The sequence below is a fragment of the Cucurbita maxima genome, unplaced genomic scaffold (genome assembly GCF_002738345.1).
Source record: "Cucurbita maxima cultivar Rimu unplaced genomic scaffold, Cmax_1.0 Cma_Scf00021, whole genome shotgun sequence".
Lineage (NCBI taxonomy): Eukaryota > Viridiplantae > Streptophyta > Magnoliopsida > Cucurbitales > Cucurbitaceae > Cucurbita > Cucurbita maxima.
Window position 1 is genome coordinate 3,015,107 of NW_019272037.1, and position 17,190 is coordinate 3,032,296.

The following is a 17,190-nucleotide window of genomic DNA, read 5'->3' on the forward strand; positions in this document are numbered from 1 at the left end:
TTTTTTTTTTTTTTTTTTTTTTTTTTAAAGTTGACAACTCGAACCATTGAATTGGATTTAAAAAATATTTCATCCAAAATAGCATGATATTGTTTACGGCTTCTCTAAAAGGGTGATACCAATAAAAATAGTATTCCTTCATTATAAACCTATGATCATTCTTTGAATTAACAGATGTGGGACTTTTATCATCCAACGAGGACAAATTAAATGAATTTGATTGGATTTAAACCATGGAACCAACCAATCGTTGACAAATTTAATTTAAAAATACGGAAATTTTTGGAGAGGGTTGTTTTTATTATTTTAAAATTGATTTATTTGAAAAATTGGGAAATATTTTTATAAATTTATGTTAATTTCCCCTAAAAGTCTATCTTAGTGTATGAATTTGACCTAAATCATTGAACTTTGACAGCCGACTTCAATTTTCTATATCATGTTCTTCCATTCAAATAAATTCACAAAAATTCAAAAAAAATAATTATGCACCATTATGTATATTTTCGAGTTGAAAAATATGTTGGAGTTTTTTCGATAATTAAAATAAAGAAAACAAGAATATTTTATCATAATTTTTAAGAATTAAAATATAATTCTTTTATTATTTTTGCTTGAATTGTAATAAGAAAAAGTAAACGTTAAGAAGTTGATTTTAAAGTCAAAAGCTCAAACTTTAAGCAAAAATAATGTTATTAATGTGTTGACTTTAAATATATATGTATATATTATAAAATTATTTTTTATTTCCTTGAGATTTTTGCATGGAGTCTCTCTCTCTCTCTCTCTCTCTCTCTCTCTAAGTGACTAGTGGGTACGTTGACTTTTCAAGTACAAACTTTAATTTCGAAGAAAATATCATTTAAATATATATAATATTTTACGAAATTAAAATCAAGAGAAACATTTAGAACAGCACCATTTAAACGACGGCGTTTACATTTCTAAATATTCGGTCTTTTTCGAATATTCTGCGTATTTCTTTTTTATTCTTTTGTTCTTTCCATACCTAGAGAAAAATAAACCAAAAATAGAAAAAAAGAGAGAGGCGGTTAAATATTCTTTTCCTACGACAATGACTGAAATTGGAAAATTTTATATTTGGGTATTTATTTCTTAATTATTTTAATTATTCGTATTAATTTCAAGACTTCTAAAAAGTAGTCATTTTCGTTCAAATATCATTATTTTATAATTAATTATTGAGTATATAAATGACGTAAATAATTTAGATAATTTTGTGTTAAATGGGTCGAATTTTATTTTAGTTATTAAAATATGTATTTTTTTAAGGGAAAAATAAAAACTTTGTAGGCTATTTATTTAAATTGCCACGGTGGAGGGTACTCCACAAGTTGGTGTATAATACAAACAAAGAACGGATATATCTCACCTTTCATGTGTCATTATTATTATTTATTGATTTTTTTTTTTTAAATAAAAGTCAAATGAAATGACCAATCAGAAGGCTTCTAATTAAATCCATACTAAAAAATTTGACCTTACTGTTAATAAATTTGTAAACGTGAGAGAAAAATTAGATAGACGGCCGTAGCACGCCGGTGGCTAATCTAAGATTTTGACCATAAATAAAAATCTCGAAGTTCAAATAGTTATGTATACTACAAAACACGGCTAATCTATAAAACCCATGTCGTTGAATAAAAAAAACTCGCAAAATCCATCGTGAAAGTTTAATGAGTAAATTGATAAGATTGAAAGAGCATATTGGTTCGAGTTTTTGGTTGGGTCGTGTTTACTTATGGGATAAGGAAAGGAAGAAAGAAAAAAAAATAATAAGAGAGACTTGTTGTTCGGCACATTTTATCCAAAGAGTTGACCTTTGAATTCCATGGAGGTAGTTTAGGTTTGATTAATATTTAATACCGAATTAAAATAAAGTCTTTTACTACGTCCGATATTTAGAAATAAATAAAAAAGCCAAGTTGGTGGGTTTAAAGGAGAAAGGGGTGCGTTGAAATTTGAGACTCGAAATCAGAGGTTTGTGATCGGCAAACGCCATGGCTTAGTCAAACACAGCCTCCTATCTTCTCCTCTCTTTAATTTCCCTTTATATATATCTTCTTTACAACTCTCATAACCTTCATTCAAATAGAACCCCCTTTGAAGAAAACTAGGTTCTTTCATGGAGGCTGCTGCTCCTGCTTTTGGCCGTCCAAGGCCTGTCGTCAAGCCCGAGAAGCCTGCCGGAGATAGCGACGACGATCGGGATTCTCCCTCTAACCAACATCTCCTTATCAAGGTATGTCAATTTCAAATTTTCAACTTTGGAGACTATACATACATGTTTGATCATAGATCTAAAAAATTTGGTTTCTTGAGTTTGAGCTTGAATTAATTAATTAATTAATTTGAACTTATCAGAGAGAGAATCGAGCAAAAGAAGAGAATGAAAGTGAAGATAAAACGAGCCACTCATCCGATCAAAACGACTTAAGATGCACCAAGATTCAGGTTAGCTTGAAATTATGTTTTTCTTATAATTATTATCATAACAGTTTTTTAATAAAAAGATAGTAATAATTATAAATAAAATTTTATTTAATTTTTCAATTAAAATGATCATATACACGTATGAAGAGTTCAATAAAGTAAAATTTTGTTTACTGTACAGTAAATTATCATTTCAGAATAGTTAATATTCATAATTTATTATTATTATTATTAAAATAAAATAAAACAAAGAAATTTGAAGCTTTTAGTTATGGGGATCTGCCCATTTAATTAGCCACGTGGTATGAGATTCCATTCTTCCTATTTACTACTATTAATATATTAATATTATCGTCAATTACAAAACCCTTCGCCAGGCAACAAATTTACCGTACGGTAATAAATTATAAATTTAGTAATTTTACATAAGACACAAAATAAAAAATTTAAATATTAATTGAAACTAGGGACTAAATGGTAACTTCACAAGAAATTTGGTAAATAAATAAAAATGTGGATTTTGTGTGTTTGAACAGGAAGAACAATTGGAATCGGCGCGAACAGAAATGGGGGAAGTGAGAGAAGAAAACCAGAGACTAAAAATGAGTTTGGGTCAAATCATGAAGGATTACGAAGCCCTAAAAATGCAATTTCTGGGGATTGTCGGACGGGAAGCGAAGAAATTACCAGAACACAACAAGGAACAACAACAGCGTCCCCATGATGATCAAACAGAGGAAACTGAACTGGTTTCATTAACGCTTGGGAGATATCCAATGGCGGAGAAGAAGAAGGCGGTCGAGGAAAAGAATATCAATGGGGGCGACAAGGAAGAAGTTGTCAAACAGGCTTTATCTCTTGGTCTGAATTGCAAATTCGAGCAAGAATCAACGGCGGCGACTGTTAAAGAAGCTAATTCCCCGAATCGGAGTTTAACAATTAGTGCTGATCATGAGACGAAGGAGGATGCTGGAGAGACAAATTGGCCGCCGAGTAAAGGATTGAAGACGATGCGAAGCGTTGACGATGATGCTCTCCCAACGAATCCGCCCAAGCGCGCTCGGGTCTGTGTTAGAGCCCGATGCGAAACCACCACGGTTAGTCATATTTTTGTTAAAATTGATAATATCATACCATTGCGAAGGATTATAAGATTGTGATCGTTTTACAGATGAACGACGGGTGCCAATGGCGGAAATACGGGCAAAAGATAGCAAAAGGAAACCCCTGTCCACGAGCATACTACCGCTGCACAGGCTCGCCGACATGTCCTGTTAGAAAACAGGTCCAGAGATGCGCCGACGACATGTCGATTTTAATAACTACCTATGAAGGTAACCATAACCACCCATTACCAGCCTCTGCCACCGCCATGGCTTCCACCACCTCCGCCGCTGCTTCCATGCTCCTCTCTGGCTCCTCCACCTCCTCTGCTCCAAACACGACGGCGGCGGCCTCCTCCTCCTCCTCCTCATCTAGCCACGCCCTAAGCTTTTACTCAAATTCAAAACAGAACTTTTACTTACCAAATAACTCCTCGATCATCTCATCCACTTCCCCAACTCACCCAACGATCACTTTGGATCTCACTTCAAATCCTTCTTCCTCTTCCTCAAATCCCTCAACCCATTTTGGTAAATTCCCATCCAGTTTCCCCAATTCTCGCTACCCTTTTACCAGTCAACTCGATTTCGGATCTTCTAGAAACAATGTCTTGTCGTGGAATAACGGCGTTCTTAGTTACAACAGAAATAACCACCCCACTACTACACCCACTAATAATATCTATCAAAATTACCTCCAACACCAACGAAACACCGCCATGTCACTGCCACATCAGCAACCGCCATTACCCGATACAATCGCCGCCGCCACTAAGGCCATCACAGCCGACCCCAGCTTCCAGTCTGCTCTCGCCGCCGCTCTTACATCCATCATCGGCTCTGGGGGCACCAGCGCCGGTACCGTAAAGTCATCGGCAAGAGGTGAACAACCCTTGTTTCAGTTGACATCGACGGCGACGACCACGACAAATAAAGGGAATGGATGTGGGACGAGCTTCTTGAGCAATATTACGACGGCGACGCCAAGTAATTCTCCGCCGACGGGAAATATGGCGTTTGTTCCAGCGAATTCATTGCCGTTTTCGAATCCAAAGAGCGCATCCGCATCTCCAGGTGATCATATTGATCTTACCAATTAATTTGATTAATTGGGTCGTGTTTATTGGATTTTGGGGTATATTTATATATATTATTTTCGACAATGCAAAAATGTAAATTAATATACGTGGTTTAAAGTGAAATTAAGGTGTTGATTAGACATAACATTTCTCAAATTTGTTACTAACTTATTAGAGATTCGAATTTATTTTCATAAATCATAATCCTTTTTTTTTTTAATTATCGAATTTATTAATTTATATTTTCTGAATATTAAAATGAACGACAACTGAACTTAATTTGTAGATAAAATTATGGTCGTTTTCATTGAGAAGCATGAGAAATATTATTATTATTTAAAAAAAATAAACGAGCGCGTGAGGATCACGTGAGGAGTTATTGGGCCGAGTTGGGCCTTGCGGAAGTTGGCCCAATAGGAGTGGAGGATAAGATGGAGGCGGTTACGTTGGCCGACACAAACTGACAATCCACGTTCTGCTTCTGCACTCCACTCCTTAACGGTTCCTTTACTTCTCTTTTTTTTGTTTTTTTTTTTCAACCAAAAGAATGTTAAACTTATACTTTAAATTTATTTTATAATAGTAAGAGTAATTAATTAATTCATCATTTTTTTTTTAATTACATAATTTATAATTAATATACCCTTTTAACGGTTCCATTTTTTACCCGTGGCTAAATATAAGGACCCAGAACCCATAAAAACTATAATTTGCTATGTTTTTTTTCTCGACTTTTTTCAATTTTGATGTACCCATATCGTAAATATAATTGATTAGGTGTTCATTTACATTGACTAATTCGAAACTTTACAAAAACTTTAATTTCGTCTCAAACATTCTTTTGATAGTAATGCCTTTTGAACAATGATTATTTCAAGTAATATACAAAAATACTTCACAAAAGGGGTTTATAATTATAGAATATCTCACCAACCAAGACAGCTAAGTTTTGTTACCCAATTAGGTTTTTTCCGTAATGGTTTTTGCTGTCCACCAATCTAACATTTAACGCTTTTGCCCTACGAGTAGATATATCTACATTTATTGAACTATATTTAATATTTATAATAAATATATATATATATATATATATATTTAATTTGAATGAAAGAAATATATATAATGAAAAATGGCACTTTTGTAGGTGAATGTGAGGGTCCACATAAACTAATATTTAAAATTTTTAAAACTAAATGTAAATGAAAAAGAAAAAGGGGGGAAAAGGAAAACTGAGCATTACTCGAATGACCGTACGAGCTCCTTCAAGCGTGACCCGCATACAAAGTCTCTTCAGCTTCCACGTGCACAGCCCGACATCCTCCCGCCATTCTCACGCGCGTCGTGACCCTTACTACCGTCACATACTCTCTCTCCTTCAGACGCACTTCACTCGCGCGTTAACTTCAAACCACTGCGCCATGGACTAAAAACGTAATTTCACAACCATGCTTCCGAATAAAGAAGCCCTTCCAACACTTGGTTCCGAAGTAACTGCAACCGGGGACCCACTCACCACACCCCTCTTTTTTTTTAAGAAACCCCAACTGTTCTTCTATTCCTCCACCGTCCGATCAAAACATCTCTCAAAGTGTTCCAATCCAACGGTCTACAATGAGGATCCCATCGTATTATGCTGTACAAGATCGCACTGTAGTGCTTTTGTTATTTGTTTTTTCAGGGCTGGGTAAAATTATTCATTCTTTTCGAACTCACCAATGCCAGTGTGAGCGCAGAGTGAAGAAGCTAATCTAGAGCGGCTAAAGAAAAGCAGAAAAAAATGAAAAATTAAAGTGATCGAGGTTTCAAGTTCGTGTTTTCCCTAGTTTGTAAGCTATTTCTCATTCTCGCGCTTCCTTTCATTTCTAGTTAATCCATTTTATATATTATATGTTTTTGAACTGTATTCCTTTTGTTTACTTTCTAAGCTACTGTGTAGATCTCTCTCTGTTTTTCCAGCTGCTTCATACAGCAGTCTGCAGGCTTGATTTGCAGGCCAAGATGATCTTGTTTTTCTGAGGTTTTTTCTTCTTTTCATGAATGGTAGAGTATAGGGTTTTTTGAAGTGGGCACATTGGTGAGGTGGGTAAGTTTCAGATCTGATATCGTGGACGTGGAACTCCGTTTACCTTTTGGGTTGTGTTTGATTTACTGAAACTGCAGATTTTGTCTGTAGGGTTTCTTTGATTCTTGGGTTTTGTTTATTTTCTACATGGGATTTCTTAGAATGTTTGCCCTTTTAGTTTTGTTTCTCCATTTGTCATGATCTTTGTGAATTGGGTTTTGTTTGATATGCTCATTTCTGATTGTGATTTGTAGAGTTTTGGTTTTTGTTTGTTCTTTTGGTCTTTTTCCGACAACTTGTTTTGTTTGTGTCCTGTGATGGGTGCTTGGAGTATTTGGACCCTCTGAGACTTTGGATTTGGATGCTTTGATCTGTGATATTTCTTTCTGGTCCAGTGAAGTAAAGTGACATTATTGACTAGAATGCTGCTGTAAATTTGGTAGCTCATGGAAGGGGGAATGTTAGTTTAAGGGATGATCTAGTAGAATATCTACTGCATATCAACAGTAGTACCTACGATTGGATGATGAAAGTCCCACGTCGATTAATTTAGGGAATGATCATGGGTTTATAAACAAAGAATACTCTCTCCATTGGTCTGAGGCCTTTTGGGGAAGCCCAAAGCAAAGCCATGAGAGTTTATGCTCAAAGTGGACAATATCATACCATTGTGGAGAGTTGTGTTCGTCTAACACCTACCAATTATGTTTAGTGGGTAATTGCAATTTTCATATTCAAATGAAACGGCTAGAAGTTTTTGAAGTTTCAGATTTTCTAATGAGGACTCTTTATTGCTATGTTCACTAAGATTCTATGTTTGCAGAGCTTAACCTTTCAGCAATGGGGAAGTCGCCGGGAAAATGGATTAAGACCATATTGTTTGGGAAGAAATCTTCCAAATCCAATCTTTCCAAGGGCAGAGAGGTGATTTCATTATTGTACAAATGTTTCCCAGTATAACTTAGGCTTTGAACCGCCAATTTTTTTAACGTTCCTTGATATTCACTTGAGTTAAGGATCAATCTGGTTGTATTTGTTGTGAGCCTATATCTCAATTGTAAAGTAATCGTTTAATCTCTTCCTCATTTCATTAAACGAGTTTTAGCTACATGCTTGAAGCAAAAGAGTCGAATTTTCACTGTTTAGCTATGTACTTTCAGTTTTAAGGCTGCAGATTGAACCTCGCATTGTTGATGATATCTTTGGAAATTAGGTTATAATATCTCTCTCGTGATACTGTGTAGAGAAATGGAAATGGGAAAGAAGTATTGGTTTCTACCAAGGCATCAGAGACGAATTCTGTTATCAGTCATCCTGTAGCTTCACATTCAACCCCAAATGCCATCGATACAAATGAAGGCGTGTTAAAAATTACCGACAATAAGTCCTCTAATGTGTCGCATGAAAGATCAATATCAATCCCAGGAAATCAAGATGCCGAAATTCAAGGATCTTCCTGCCAAGATGCACCATCTGATTCTGAGAGAATCCGTGAAGAGGAGGCTGCAACTAAGGCTCAAGCTGCTTTTCGCGGTTATTTGGTAAGTTAGGAGGTCGTTGAAAACTAAGGTTCAAGCTGCTCTTTGGTGTTATTTGGTAACTTTTTTTGTCAATACTATTTTCTCCATTTAGCCCACCTTTTCATTCTTCTCTCCCAATAATCTTTTGATGTTGGACTCGTGTCCCCTTCACAGTTGTGATTATTGGGACTTGAAATAATCTCTCTTTTTGACTGTCGCAAGAGACTTAATCTTGTACGTTGTCTCGCTTAGTATGTTAGCTCTATTTTCATCTGTTTGGCAGCATTGAGAAATTCTACTGACATAAATTTTGATTGAAGGCTCGCCGAGCATTTCGGGCCCTCAAAGGTATCATTAGGCTGCAGGCACTTATTCGTGGTCATTTGGTAAGGAGACAAGCTGTTGCTACTCTATGTTGTATGCTCGGAATTGTCAAGTTTCAGGCTATTGCTCGGGGAAGAAGAGTAAGGCTTTCTGATGTAGGGTCTGAAGTGCAAAACAAATGTAGATTAGTGCAGCCACAGGTAATTCAGAAAATCACACTCTTGTTGCTATCAACATTTCATTTTGTGTACAGTTCAACGAAATTATCTCGTATGGCTTCTGCAATTTCTTTTGGTTTCCCATTTCCTGTAATTCGTAATGAATTTGATATCTCGGATTCTCGTATTATTTTTTAGCATACACTTTTGTCTAGCACATTGTTGTTTAAATGGTGTGAATGTCAGAATTGTTACTTAGAAAAGTAGGTGACAATTTTTTTTTTCGACATCAGGATCAACCCTTAGTGGATCCTGCTGAAGTAAGTCTCTCTACACAAATGGCGAAACTTTCTGCAAATGCTTTCACTATGAAGGTAAGTTTACCATCACATCGTTTTCCCGACTCTTCACGTTCTACTTCTCTTTACCGAAATTGCCACTTGTTTATCTTAATCTATACTTCATATGATTTTATTTGTGATTTGTTCTTGTAGCTTGCTTCATCTACAACTGCAAAATCTATGCAACTCTATTTTGATAATGGAGATGAAAATTCAGTCATGAAATGGTTAGAACGCTGGTCGCATTCTACATTTTGGAAACCGATTCCTCACGTAAAAAAAGCTCCAGAGACGAAATCTCAAAGAAGGCTGAGCACTGGTCAAACTGGAGAGGCACATACTGTTAGATCAAAACGCACAAGGAGAGTTCCTTCTGTAAACAACGACGGTGCTGCTGTCCAATCATCTTCTGAATTTGAGAAACCGAAACGTAATTTCAGGAAACCCTCAAGTCATTCAGCTGCAGAGCAGGTTCAGGAGAATCCTCAGATGGAGCTTGAGAAGGTCAAACGGAGTCTGAGAAAGGTCCATAATCCTGTCCTTGATAATCCTGCCGAAAAAGAAGTGGGTGATGAGAAGCCCAAGGAAAGTTTGGACAAGGCTTCTAATGGTCTAGGCCGTGACGTTTTGGCAAGAGGTACTAGTAATTCTTCTGAGAAGATGAAAAAGGAGGCAATCTCAACGATACCCGTCCAGCCTGACTTGGAAACAACTCCTGAGCCATTACCTGAGCCATTACCTGAGCCACTACTGATAAAAGCGATACGTAATGTACCTAATGGTGTTCCAGTTGAAGATTCACAGACTTTGATTGAGAGTAGTGACAAAGATAAGAACATTGCTGGAGATGAGGCTGCTGTGGAGACTAAGCCTTTGGCAGAGAGCTACCATAAAGATGAAATGAATCCATTATCAAATGGAGAATCGAATCACAAGGAAGATTATACTAACGACGAGAACCCGAAATCTGGCAGGAAAGCCTCGACTCCAGCCAAGCAAGAGCGAGTGGAGAATGGGTTGCAGCACAGCCCGACCATACCTAGCTACATGGCAGCAACTGAATCTGCCAAGGCAAAACTGAGAGCACAAGGATCACCAAGATTTAGACAGGATAATGAAAGAAATAACCTCAACCGACGACATTCTTTACCATCGCCAACGAATGCTAAAATTAGCTCACAGTCACCCCGAACACAAAGACTTGTTCATTCAGGTGGAAAAGGAGGAAATAAAAATGACAAGGCGCTTCTCGGATCAAGAGATGAAAATGGTAAGCATTCTGTTCAATATACATATTACTTTTACTCGCAGCGTGTCGCAGCATGTCGCATCATGATCCTTCATAGCGAGTTTGTACCCAAATTTGGATACAACTTTTGTCATTCATGCTGAACAGATACTCATCATCATTAGAATCAATATCTTTCGATATTTTATGCAGGAAAGGTAATTCAAGCCGACTGGAGAAGGTAAAAAAAATGGGTTTTCAGATGTCAACAGCTATAGAGGGGTAAATTTCATCTGAAGGCTTTTTTGATTCATACATTAGTGAGTGATCAGGCATCACCTATTCAGCGACTGGGTCCATCTTCTTCTCAAGGGAGGGGGGCTGTTGAGGCCAATATCTGGTGCTGTCTGATTGTTCTGTCATCTTGGTTGTTTGAGTGCATGTACATCATAGGTTTTAAGTTCTTCCCTCCCCCCAAGTTTTTGGTGCTGCAAAACTCATTATTTAAGGATACTTTGTTGTAATACAGGTTGTTTATACTGTATCTGCTTGTGATTATCATGTTCAATGACACTCCTTAGTTATGTTGGTCTGATGGATATTATTAGTATGTGAATGTGCAAATGTTTATTGCCTTAATGTTCGACATGGAAACTGCAAAATCACCCGCCACTTCCATGGAACATCTAAGATTTTTCTTGAGCATCCTTTTTTGATAGAATCAAAATTTGTGAGATCTCACGTCGATTGAAAAGAGGAAGAGTGCTAGCGAAACTGCTTGCTCTTGTTAGATTTCATATCAGTTGGAGAGGAGAACGAAACATTCATGTGACAACTTTTTCCTACTAGACGTGTTATAAAACCGTGAGGGAAAGCTTATAAGAGAAAGCTTAAGACAATATTTGATGGCGGTGAGTTTGGGCTATTACAAAATCTTTTTGTGATTCTTCCTCGGGTTTTGTAGAAGTAGCTCATGTCCATCATAATTTTAGCTAATTTCAGGTTGAAATTATCATCAAATATAATATATTTTTAAGAGTACAAGGATTAAAATGGAATGTTGTTTAGATCTTTTATATTTAATAGATTAATGAAGCCAAACAGAAAATGACATAATATTGTTTTTTAAAAAATAAAAAGAAAAAGATCATTTATCCTTTTTTATTTTTAATTTTTAAAGAGAGAACTAAAGAAAATAAAGAGAAAAGAGAGAAATTCCTGTGGGAGAATTTTCCTTCTGGGTTACGTAAAGGAAAAGGAATAGGCTGCTGGCGCATAACAATCTTTGTCGCTGCCCAATTCCGTTGATTCTATGTGAATTTCGGCTTCAGCCGCCGAGAAAGTTCCGTATGGAAATTTATGCATTTTGCTGGTGGCGGTAGTGGGCACTGTGGGCTGATGAGCTTTTCCTTTTGGCCAACAATTGTCCACTGAAAACAATTATAATTCATCTACTTTCCTTCTTCCTGCTATAGAAATTGAAATCTTCTGGTTTTGATATCAATGGCGGATACACCAATTCGGGTCGCGACCTTCTGGACCCAAGCAAATGCTCTGCTTCGGAAAAACTTAACCTACCAGGTCTTCTCCTTTCTTCTCTTTACTGGTTCTGTTTAATTTACCGCTTTTAAGAAATCCTTCCTCTTTTGAATTCTTTTGGACAATATGATCGGTTCATCCACGGAATCTGTTGGTTTTCTTTTGCATTTTATTATTTTCCATTTTATCATATCCTTAGCATGTACGCATTTTGAAATCGACTTGTAAAATGGTATTAATCCTCAAATAATATATTTAGTTTTGGGTGATTTTCAGTAGCACTTTAAATCATATCATTAGTTGTGAGATCCCACGTCGATTGGAGAGTGGAACGAAATATTCTTTGTAACAGTGTGGAAATCTTTCTCTTAAAATCATGAGGTTCACAGTGATACGTAATGGACCAAAACGGACAGTATCTACTAGCAGTGAGTTTGAACTATTATAAATGGTATTAGAGCCAAAACACCCGACAGTATGCCATATGCCAGCGAGGACGCTGATTTCCCAAGAAGGTGGATTGTGAGATCCCACATCGGTTACAGAGGGGAACGAAGCATTCCTTATAAAGGTGTGAAAAACTCTCTCTAACAAACGCGTTTTAAAATCATGATGTTGATGACGATATGTAATGGACCAAAACGAATAATATATACTAACGATGAGTTTGGACTGTTACATTAATTTTCAGATTAGATTTAGTTTGGGAAGATGTTTTGAATAAATAGTTCTATGGAGAAAAAAAGGATATTCTTTTTCCATAAAAAAATCAACATCCATGCTAACGTGATAACGTGAGCATTGTTCAGCTAGTAGATAGACTCCAAATATTTCATAATAATGGTCAATTCTTTCGTCACCAGTTCCACATCTACTACCTATAATATTATAATCATTTCAATCAAGCACTATTACACTATTACAACTCTGTAGTGACAAGAGACAAGAAATGATGTCCCTTTTGTCTGATATGGTCAAACTTTGCTTCATTTTTCACTCAGAAACGAAATTTGAGGACAAATATTCGTCTCATTTCCTTCCCATTCATCCTCTGTTTATTGCTCGTTCTACTTCAAAAAATAGTCAACGACGAATTGGATAAGCCGAAGAACAAGTGTGGTTGTGCTTGTGTTGATACAAATGGAGATGGTAAATGTGAGAAAGTTTGTGGGTTAGAGTACTCAACGTTGATACAAGCAGCAAGCTGCCCCATTCCAAGTCCTCCAAAATGGCCTCCCATTTTGCAAATGCCTGCTCCTGATTTCCGTGCTGTGAGAGCAGATTTTTTTCCACATAAAGACTTGCCAAATGAATCATGCAGGGAGTCAATGTCATGTCCTGTTACTATGCTTTTGACTGGAAATAATCGCTCATTTGGAAATAGTATGAACTCCTCTCTTTCTCTTAAGTATATATTTACTGAGATGTTGAAGTTATCGTCGTGATGTCTGCTTCACTTGATAGTCAATTGTTACTCGTAATGATGTTATTTTGTGCATGTGGGTAGTTTTGGCTGGAAGTATGGTCCCTAGTTCTTTGACTTGGAATTCTTCTGATGTTCTGTATGGTGCATCTCTTAACGTTTTGGTAAGTCATCTTCTCCATCAACTTCTCTCTCTTTCCTGGTCTATATTTTAAATGTTCTTGCATTTTCATCTCCTAATTACATCGTTTATTCAATATTTGACTCAGCCATATATTCACTTTCATTGTAATTATGTGGTCTAAATGTTTTTAGGGATCAGAATCGAGGCCTACAACAAACAATTTTCTTGATCCTGCTTTCATTTCAAACCTTCCTTTATATTATATGCAACGTCAGTGTGCGGCAGGCTCGACATTGTTAATTCCCGTTTCAATATTCTCTCTTTCAAAGACACAAGGTAGAATGCCACAGACTGCCTATTCTCTACTAACTTTTTAGCTTTCACTATGTAAGGTTAACGTTTATGTTCGTGGAGCAGCTTGAGTATGCATATGATTGAGTTATATAATTATGAGAATTTGATAAGCAATAGCTATATTTAATGTAGTTATCATCGCTATCTTGCAAGGCTATATGGAGTATGAGAGGAATATTTTTAGAAACTTTGTCAACATCTGATCTGCTTCCAATTTATCTGATATGTTATAAGATTATATGTCAGTAGTCTCAACAAATTGTCGTGTGTGATATATATACGGCTTATTTATCATCTGCATCTGAAAATCATATAACCTTCAACTCCTATGATGAAAAACTATTATCTACGTTAGACGCTTTTATTAATTGATTGATAAGGTTACAGATCAAATTAAAAATTCTTTGATTATTCTTTTTGTAATTATCGAGTCATTGCAGATTGTATTCAATTTACTCCTTGGCAGTTTAAGATTTTGTCCCAGGAGACATTCTTATATTTTCTTGGCGTCCTTTGCTATTGGATCCAGATATTACGTGTGTTCAAGGTCTACCATTGTGGCGCAATAGTTCTTCAGAGGTGAATGATGAGATATACAAAGGTTACCAAAACGGGAATTCAGAGGGGAAAATCAATGAGATTCTTTCAGGTTTCTTTTTTGCTTCCCCCCCCTTTTTTTCTCAGAGGAAGATTCTTCAGGTTTATTAGACTTCAATCTTGATTTCAACAGCTCTCATTGCAAGCACTCACAACTTTCTCTTCCACAGGTTTTGATTTCTTAAATTCAGATGGGAACAATTTTAATGTGACTATATGGTATAATTCATCTTATAAGAGTGATATTGGCCGTTCTTCTAATGTTTTGTTGCGGGTTCCACGCCTTGTTAATCTGGTACAGATGAACATATGAAATGCTGAACTATCCTTCCCCTATACTCACAGAATAAAAAGACCTCTTTTTGGTCCATTCCTGATTTGCGACATTTTAGTTTATTTGCACCGAAGGAAAAAACGAACATCTATGCATTGTTATAACTTTGGCTATCTTTCTACAAGAAATAATGAAATAATATACAACATATCTAAAAAATGGTGTTGATGCTAGTTTATGCATGGTGTGAATTCATTATACACAATGTACAATTTTTATTCAGTCCAGTATTGTAGGCCTCTAAACCTTATAAAATTAAAAGGCCATCATAACTGTGAACTACGAAACTGTGTTTATGGATGATGTTAGCCGTTTTAGCAGCAGTTCAAATTTGAATAAGAAATAGAAGACGTTGTCTGTGATTGCATCTTTAGTGTTTTTTTTTTCTTCATATCTCATTAGTCATTACCTTACTACTGTCCTTATATTGAAAGCTGACACGTGCATTCCTCTCGTTATGTTCACAGGTATCCAATGGCTACCTTAAATTTTTGTTTGGAGCGGGCACAGAGATGCCCTTCGAGTTTGTCAAAGAAATGCCAAAACCTGCAACAAAGATCAAACTGGATTTCTCTTCTCTGCTTGGTGCACTCTTCTTTACGTGGGTCATCCTCCAGCTTTTTCCTGTAAGTATAAAAACGTTTGGTGCATGGTAGGAAACACCAAGGCTAACTGTCACAAGTAATGAAGAGTTATCTATCACAGAAGTCTATCTGTCTAGTTGTAGGAAACTTGAAAAGATATGATAAGTTCAGTAACTAATATCTCTGTAGAAGAAAAGTTTTAACATATTTTGAGAATATATGACCCTTTTGAGTCAACACAGTCATAATGGCTGCATTTTTCATACTGCATATATTGATATCCTTGGTTCAATACTGTAGGGTGTTGTAACTTGCAATGAAAGTTACTTTATTTCTTCATTTAACTTCTTAAACATTTCATTTCTATCCTTCCATGTTAGGTTATCTTGACATCGTTGGTATATGAGAAGCAACAGAAACTGAGAATCATGATGAAAATGCATGGGCTTGGTGATGGGCCTTATTGGATGATTTCATACGCTTATTTTCTCACAGTTTCTGCGGTATACATGTTTTGTTTTGTGATGTTTGGTTCAGTGATAGGTAACATAAATTTTAACACTCTTAACTTGTACATTCATACCTTGTTCAAGGTTTTAATAATTTCTACTTCCTTGCAGGGCTAAAATTTTTCACAATGAATGACTACAGCATCCAGTTTGTGTTTTATCTCTTATTTATAAATTTGCAAGTCTCCCTAGCCTTTCTAGTTGCTGCCATGTTTTCAACTGTCAAAACTGCTGAAGGTTTGGTTTTATTTAATTCAACAGGATTTAGTATCAACTTAACACTAAGCTGACATGTGAATATTTCATTTTGCAGTTTCGACATATATATGTGTCTTTGGAACAGGGCTCTTAGGTGGATTTCTCTTCCAATTTTTTGTTGAAGATCCATCATTCCCACGTTAGTAAACATCTCCAAGTTAGTTTTCATTCGGACTGATTTTAGATTGTTTTTGAGAGGTTTCAAGCATTTAAAGTCAACACTCAAACTTCTTTTAAAATCTTCCATTAGTATTTAGATTGTCTAGATAGAGAGCTCAGAGAATAGAACTTCATAAGTACTTTGCATTTATATATCAGCTTAAAAAACTTACACTGGGACTTCGGATGCTTGGAACCTTTCTGAAGAGCGACTATTACAAACATTAAGACATTCCAAATATCTAGAAGTTTATCTTCATCTAATTGCTTGATGTTGGCAAAGCCCTTCCCTCTGCTATTTGAAGTTTAAACTTTTCCATGTAATGTTTGCTTCTGATATGCATTCCTTGTGCTCTGTAGGAGGATGGATCGTAGTTATGGAGTTATACCCTGGATTTTTGCTATATCGTGGGTTGTATGAGTTTGCATTTTATTCGTTCACTGGGAATCTAATGGGAACTTATGGGATGCGGTGGAAAGATTTGACTGATAGTATTAATGGAATGAGAGAAGTCTTGATCATTATGCTTGTTGAGTGGATAGTGGTGCTTCTAGTTGCATTCTGGATCGATCGAGGTTTATCGACAGGAAGTTGGAAGCATCCTTTATTTTTCCTTCAAAGACGTGACAAGAAAGCTCCATCTCAGAATCCTGGTTTGGAAAGGCAAGGATCAGAAGTCTTGGTTCAGATTGATCAACCTGATGTCAAAGAAGAGGTAAGTTTTTCTTGATACTTATATCTGTTTTACCATTACATTTATTAAGAACTCACGTATGAATCTGAAGAGCTTCATGATCTATTCTTCATTTTTTTTGCTTCTCATCAAGAATTTCTTCCTCATGATTTAAGAGGGATTCCGTAGTGGAATATTGTAAACTGGCTTTGTTAAACTGTCCTTCGAATGCATTTTGTCATGTTGCAACTGTTTAGCTGCCTGTTTAATGAGTACTAGCCTTTTTGTAAAGTGAAATTTACGGGTTTTTTTTTTTTTTTTTTTTTTTTTTTTTTTTTTTTTTTTTTTTTTTTTTTTTTTTTTTTT

General features: G+C 36.0%; 3 protein-coding genes across 9 annotated transcripts in view; all 3 read left to right on the forward strand.

Moving 5' to 3' along the window:
- The first annotated feature begins 1,996 nt into the window (after positions 1-1,996).
- Positions 1,997-4,778, forward strand: LOC111495725 (probable WRKY transcription factor 72). Of its 3 annotated transcripts, none has more exons than XM_023145881.1 (4): positions 1,997-2,263; positions 2,377-2,475; positions 2,991-3,551; positions 3,626-4,778. In XM_023145881.1, the coding sequence occupies exons 1-4, from the start codon at positions 2,147-2,149 to the stop codon at positions 4,655-4,657; spliced, it is 1,809 nt and encodes a 602-aa protein (XP_023001649.1). In that variant the 5' UTR covers positions 1,997-2,146; the 3' UTR covers positions 4,658-4,778. The 3 variants fall into 3 exon arrangements, with proteins under 3 accessions (XP_023001649.1, XP_023001650.1, XP_023001651.1); XM_023145882.1 differs by having other exon boundaries at positions 2,386-2,475; XM_023145883.1 differs by lacking the exon at positions 2,377-2,475.
- Positions 4,779-6,330: 1,552 nt separating this feature from the next.
- Positions 6,331-10,908, forward strand: LOC111495199 (protein IQ-DOMAIN 31). Of its 3 annotated transcripts, none has more exons than XM_023145127.1 (8): positions 6,350-6,461; positions 6,671-6,719; positions 7,522-7,622; positions 7,943-8,239; positions 8,539-8,742; positions 8,994-9,074; positions 9,195-10,311; positions 10,483-10,908. In XM_023145127.1, the coding sequence occupies exons 3-8, from the start codon at positions 7,539-7,541 to the stop codon at positions 10,512-10,514; spliced, it is 1,815 nt and encodes a 604-aa protein (XP_023000895.1). In that variant the 5' UTR covers positions 6,350-6,461; positions 6,671-6,719; positions 7,522-7,538; the 3' UTR covers positions 10,515-10,908. The 3 variants fall into 3 exon arrangements, with proteins under 3 accessions (XP_023000898.1, XP_023000895.1, XP_023000897.1); XM_023145129.1 differs by having other exon boundaries at positions 6,354-6,461; positions 6,671-6,715; XM_023145130.1 differs by lacking the exon at positions 6,671-6,719 and having other exon boundaries at positions 6,331-6,462.
- Positions 10,909-11,466: 558 nt separating this feature from the next.
- LOC111495633 (ABC transporter A family member 7-like) overlaps positions 11,467-17,190 on the forward strand; it is a 9,023-nt gene continuing 3,299 nt past the window's right edge. For all 3 annotated transcript variants that reach the window (XR_002720333.1, XM_023145748.1, XM_023145749.1), the window contains exons 1-11: positions 11,467-11,850; positions 12,810-13,191; positions 13,316-13,395; positions 13,547-13,691; positions 14,239-14,358; positions 14,477-14,601; positions 15,108-15,266; positions 15,605-15,767; positions 15,845-15,970; positions 16,047-16,130; positions 16,511-16,866. Coding sequence is in view for 2 of the 3 variants with exons in the window: in XM_023145748.1 (XP_023001516.1) it covers positions 11,773-11,850; positions 12,810-13,191; positions 13,316-13,395; positions 13,547-13,691; positions 14,239-14,358; positions 14,477-14,601; positions 15,108-15,266; positions 15,605-15,767; positions 15,845-15,970; positions 16,047-16,130; positions 16,511-16,866 (1,818 nt within the window). In the remaining variant the exon portion in view is untranslated. The remainder of the gene's footprint in view (positions 11,851-12,809; positions 13,192-13,315; positions 13,396-13,546; positions 13,692-14,238; positions 14,359-14,476; positions 14,602-15,107; positions 15,267-15,604; positions 15,768-15,844; positions 15,971-16,046; positions 16,131-16,510; positions 16,867-17,190) is intronic.

Excerpts from the sequence above, each read along its gene's own strand:
- LOC111495725 (XM_023145881.1), top strand. The coding sequence starts at position 2,147 with ATGGAGGCTGCTGCTCCTGCTTTTGGCCGTCCAAGGCCTGTCGTCAAG. Across the intron at positions 2,264-2,376 it reads ACCAACATCTCCTTATCAAG|ACTTATCAGAGAGAGAATCG; the intron begins GTATGTCAATTT and ends TAATTAATTTGA. Across the intron at positions 3,552-3,625 it reads CCCGATGCGAAACCACCACG|ATGAACGACGGGTGCCAATG; the intron begins GTTAGTCATATT and ends ATCGTTTTACAG.
- LOC111495199 (XM_023145130.1), top strand. The coding sequence starts at position 7,539 with ATGGGGAAGTCGCCGGGAAAATGGATTAAGACCATATTGTTTGGGAAG. Across the intron at positions 9,075-9,194 it reads CAAATGCTTTCACTATGAAG|CTTGCTTCATCTACAACTGC; the intron begins GTAAGTTTACCA and ends TTGTTCTTGTAG. Across the intron at positions 10,312-10,482 it reads CGGATCAAGAGATGAAAATG|GAAAGGTAATTCAAGCCGAC; the intron begins GTAAGCATTCTG and ends TATTTTATGCAG.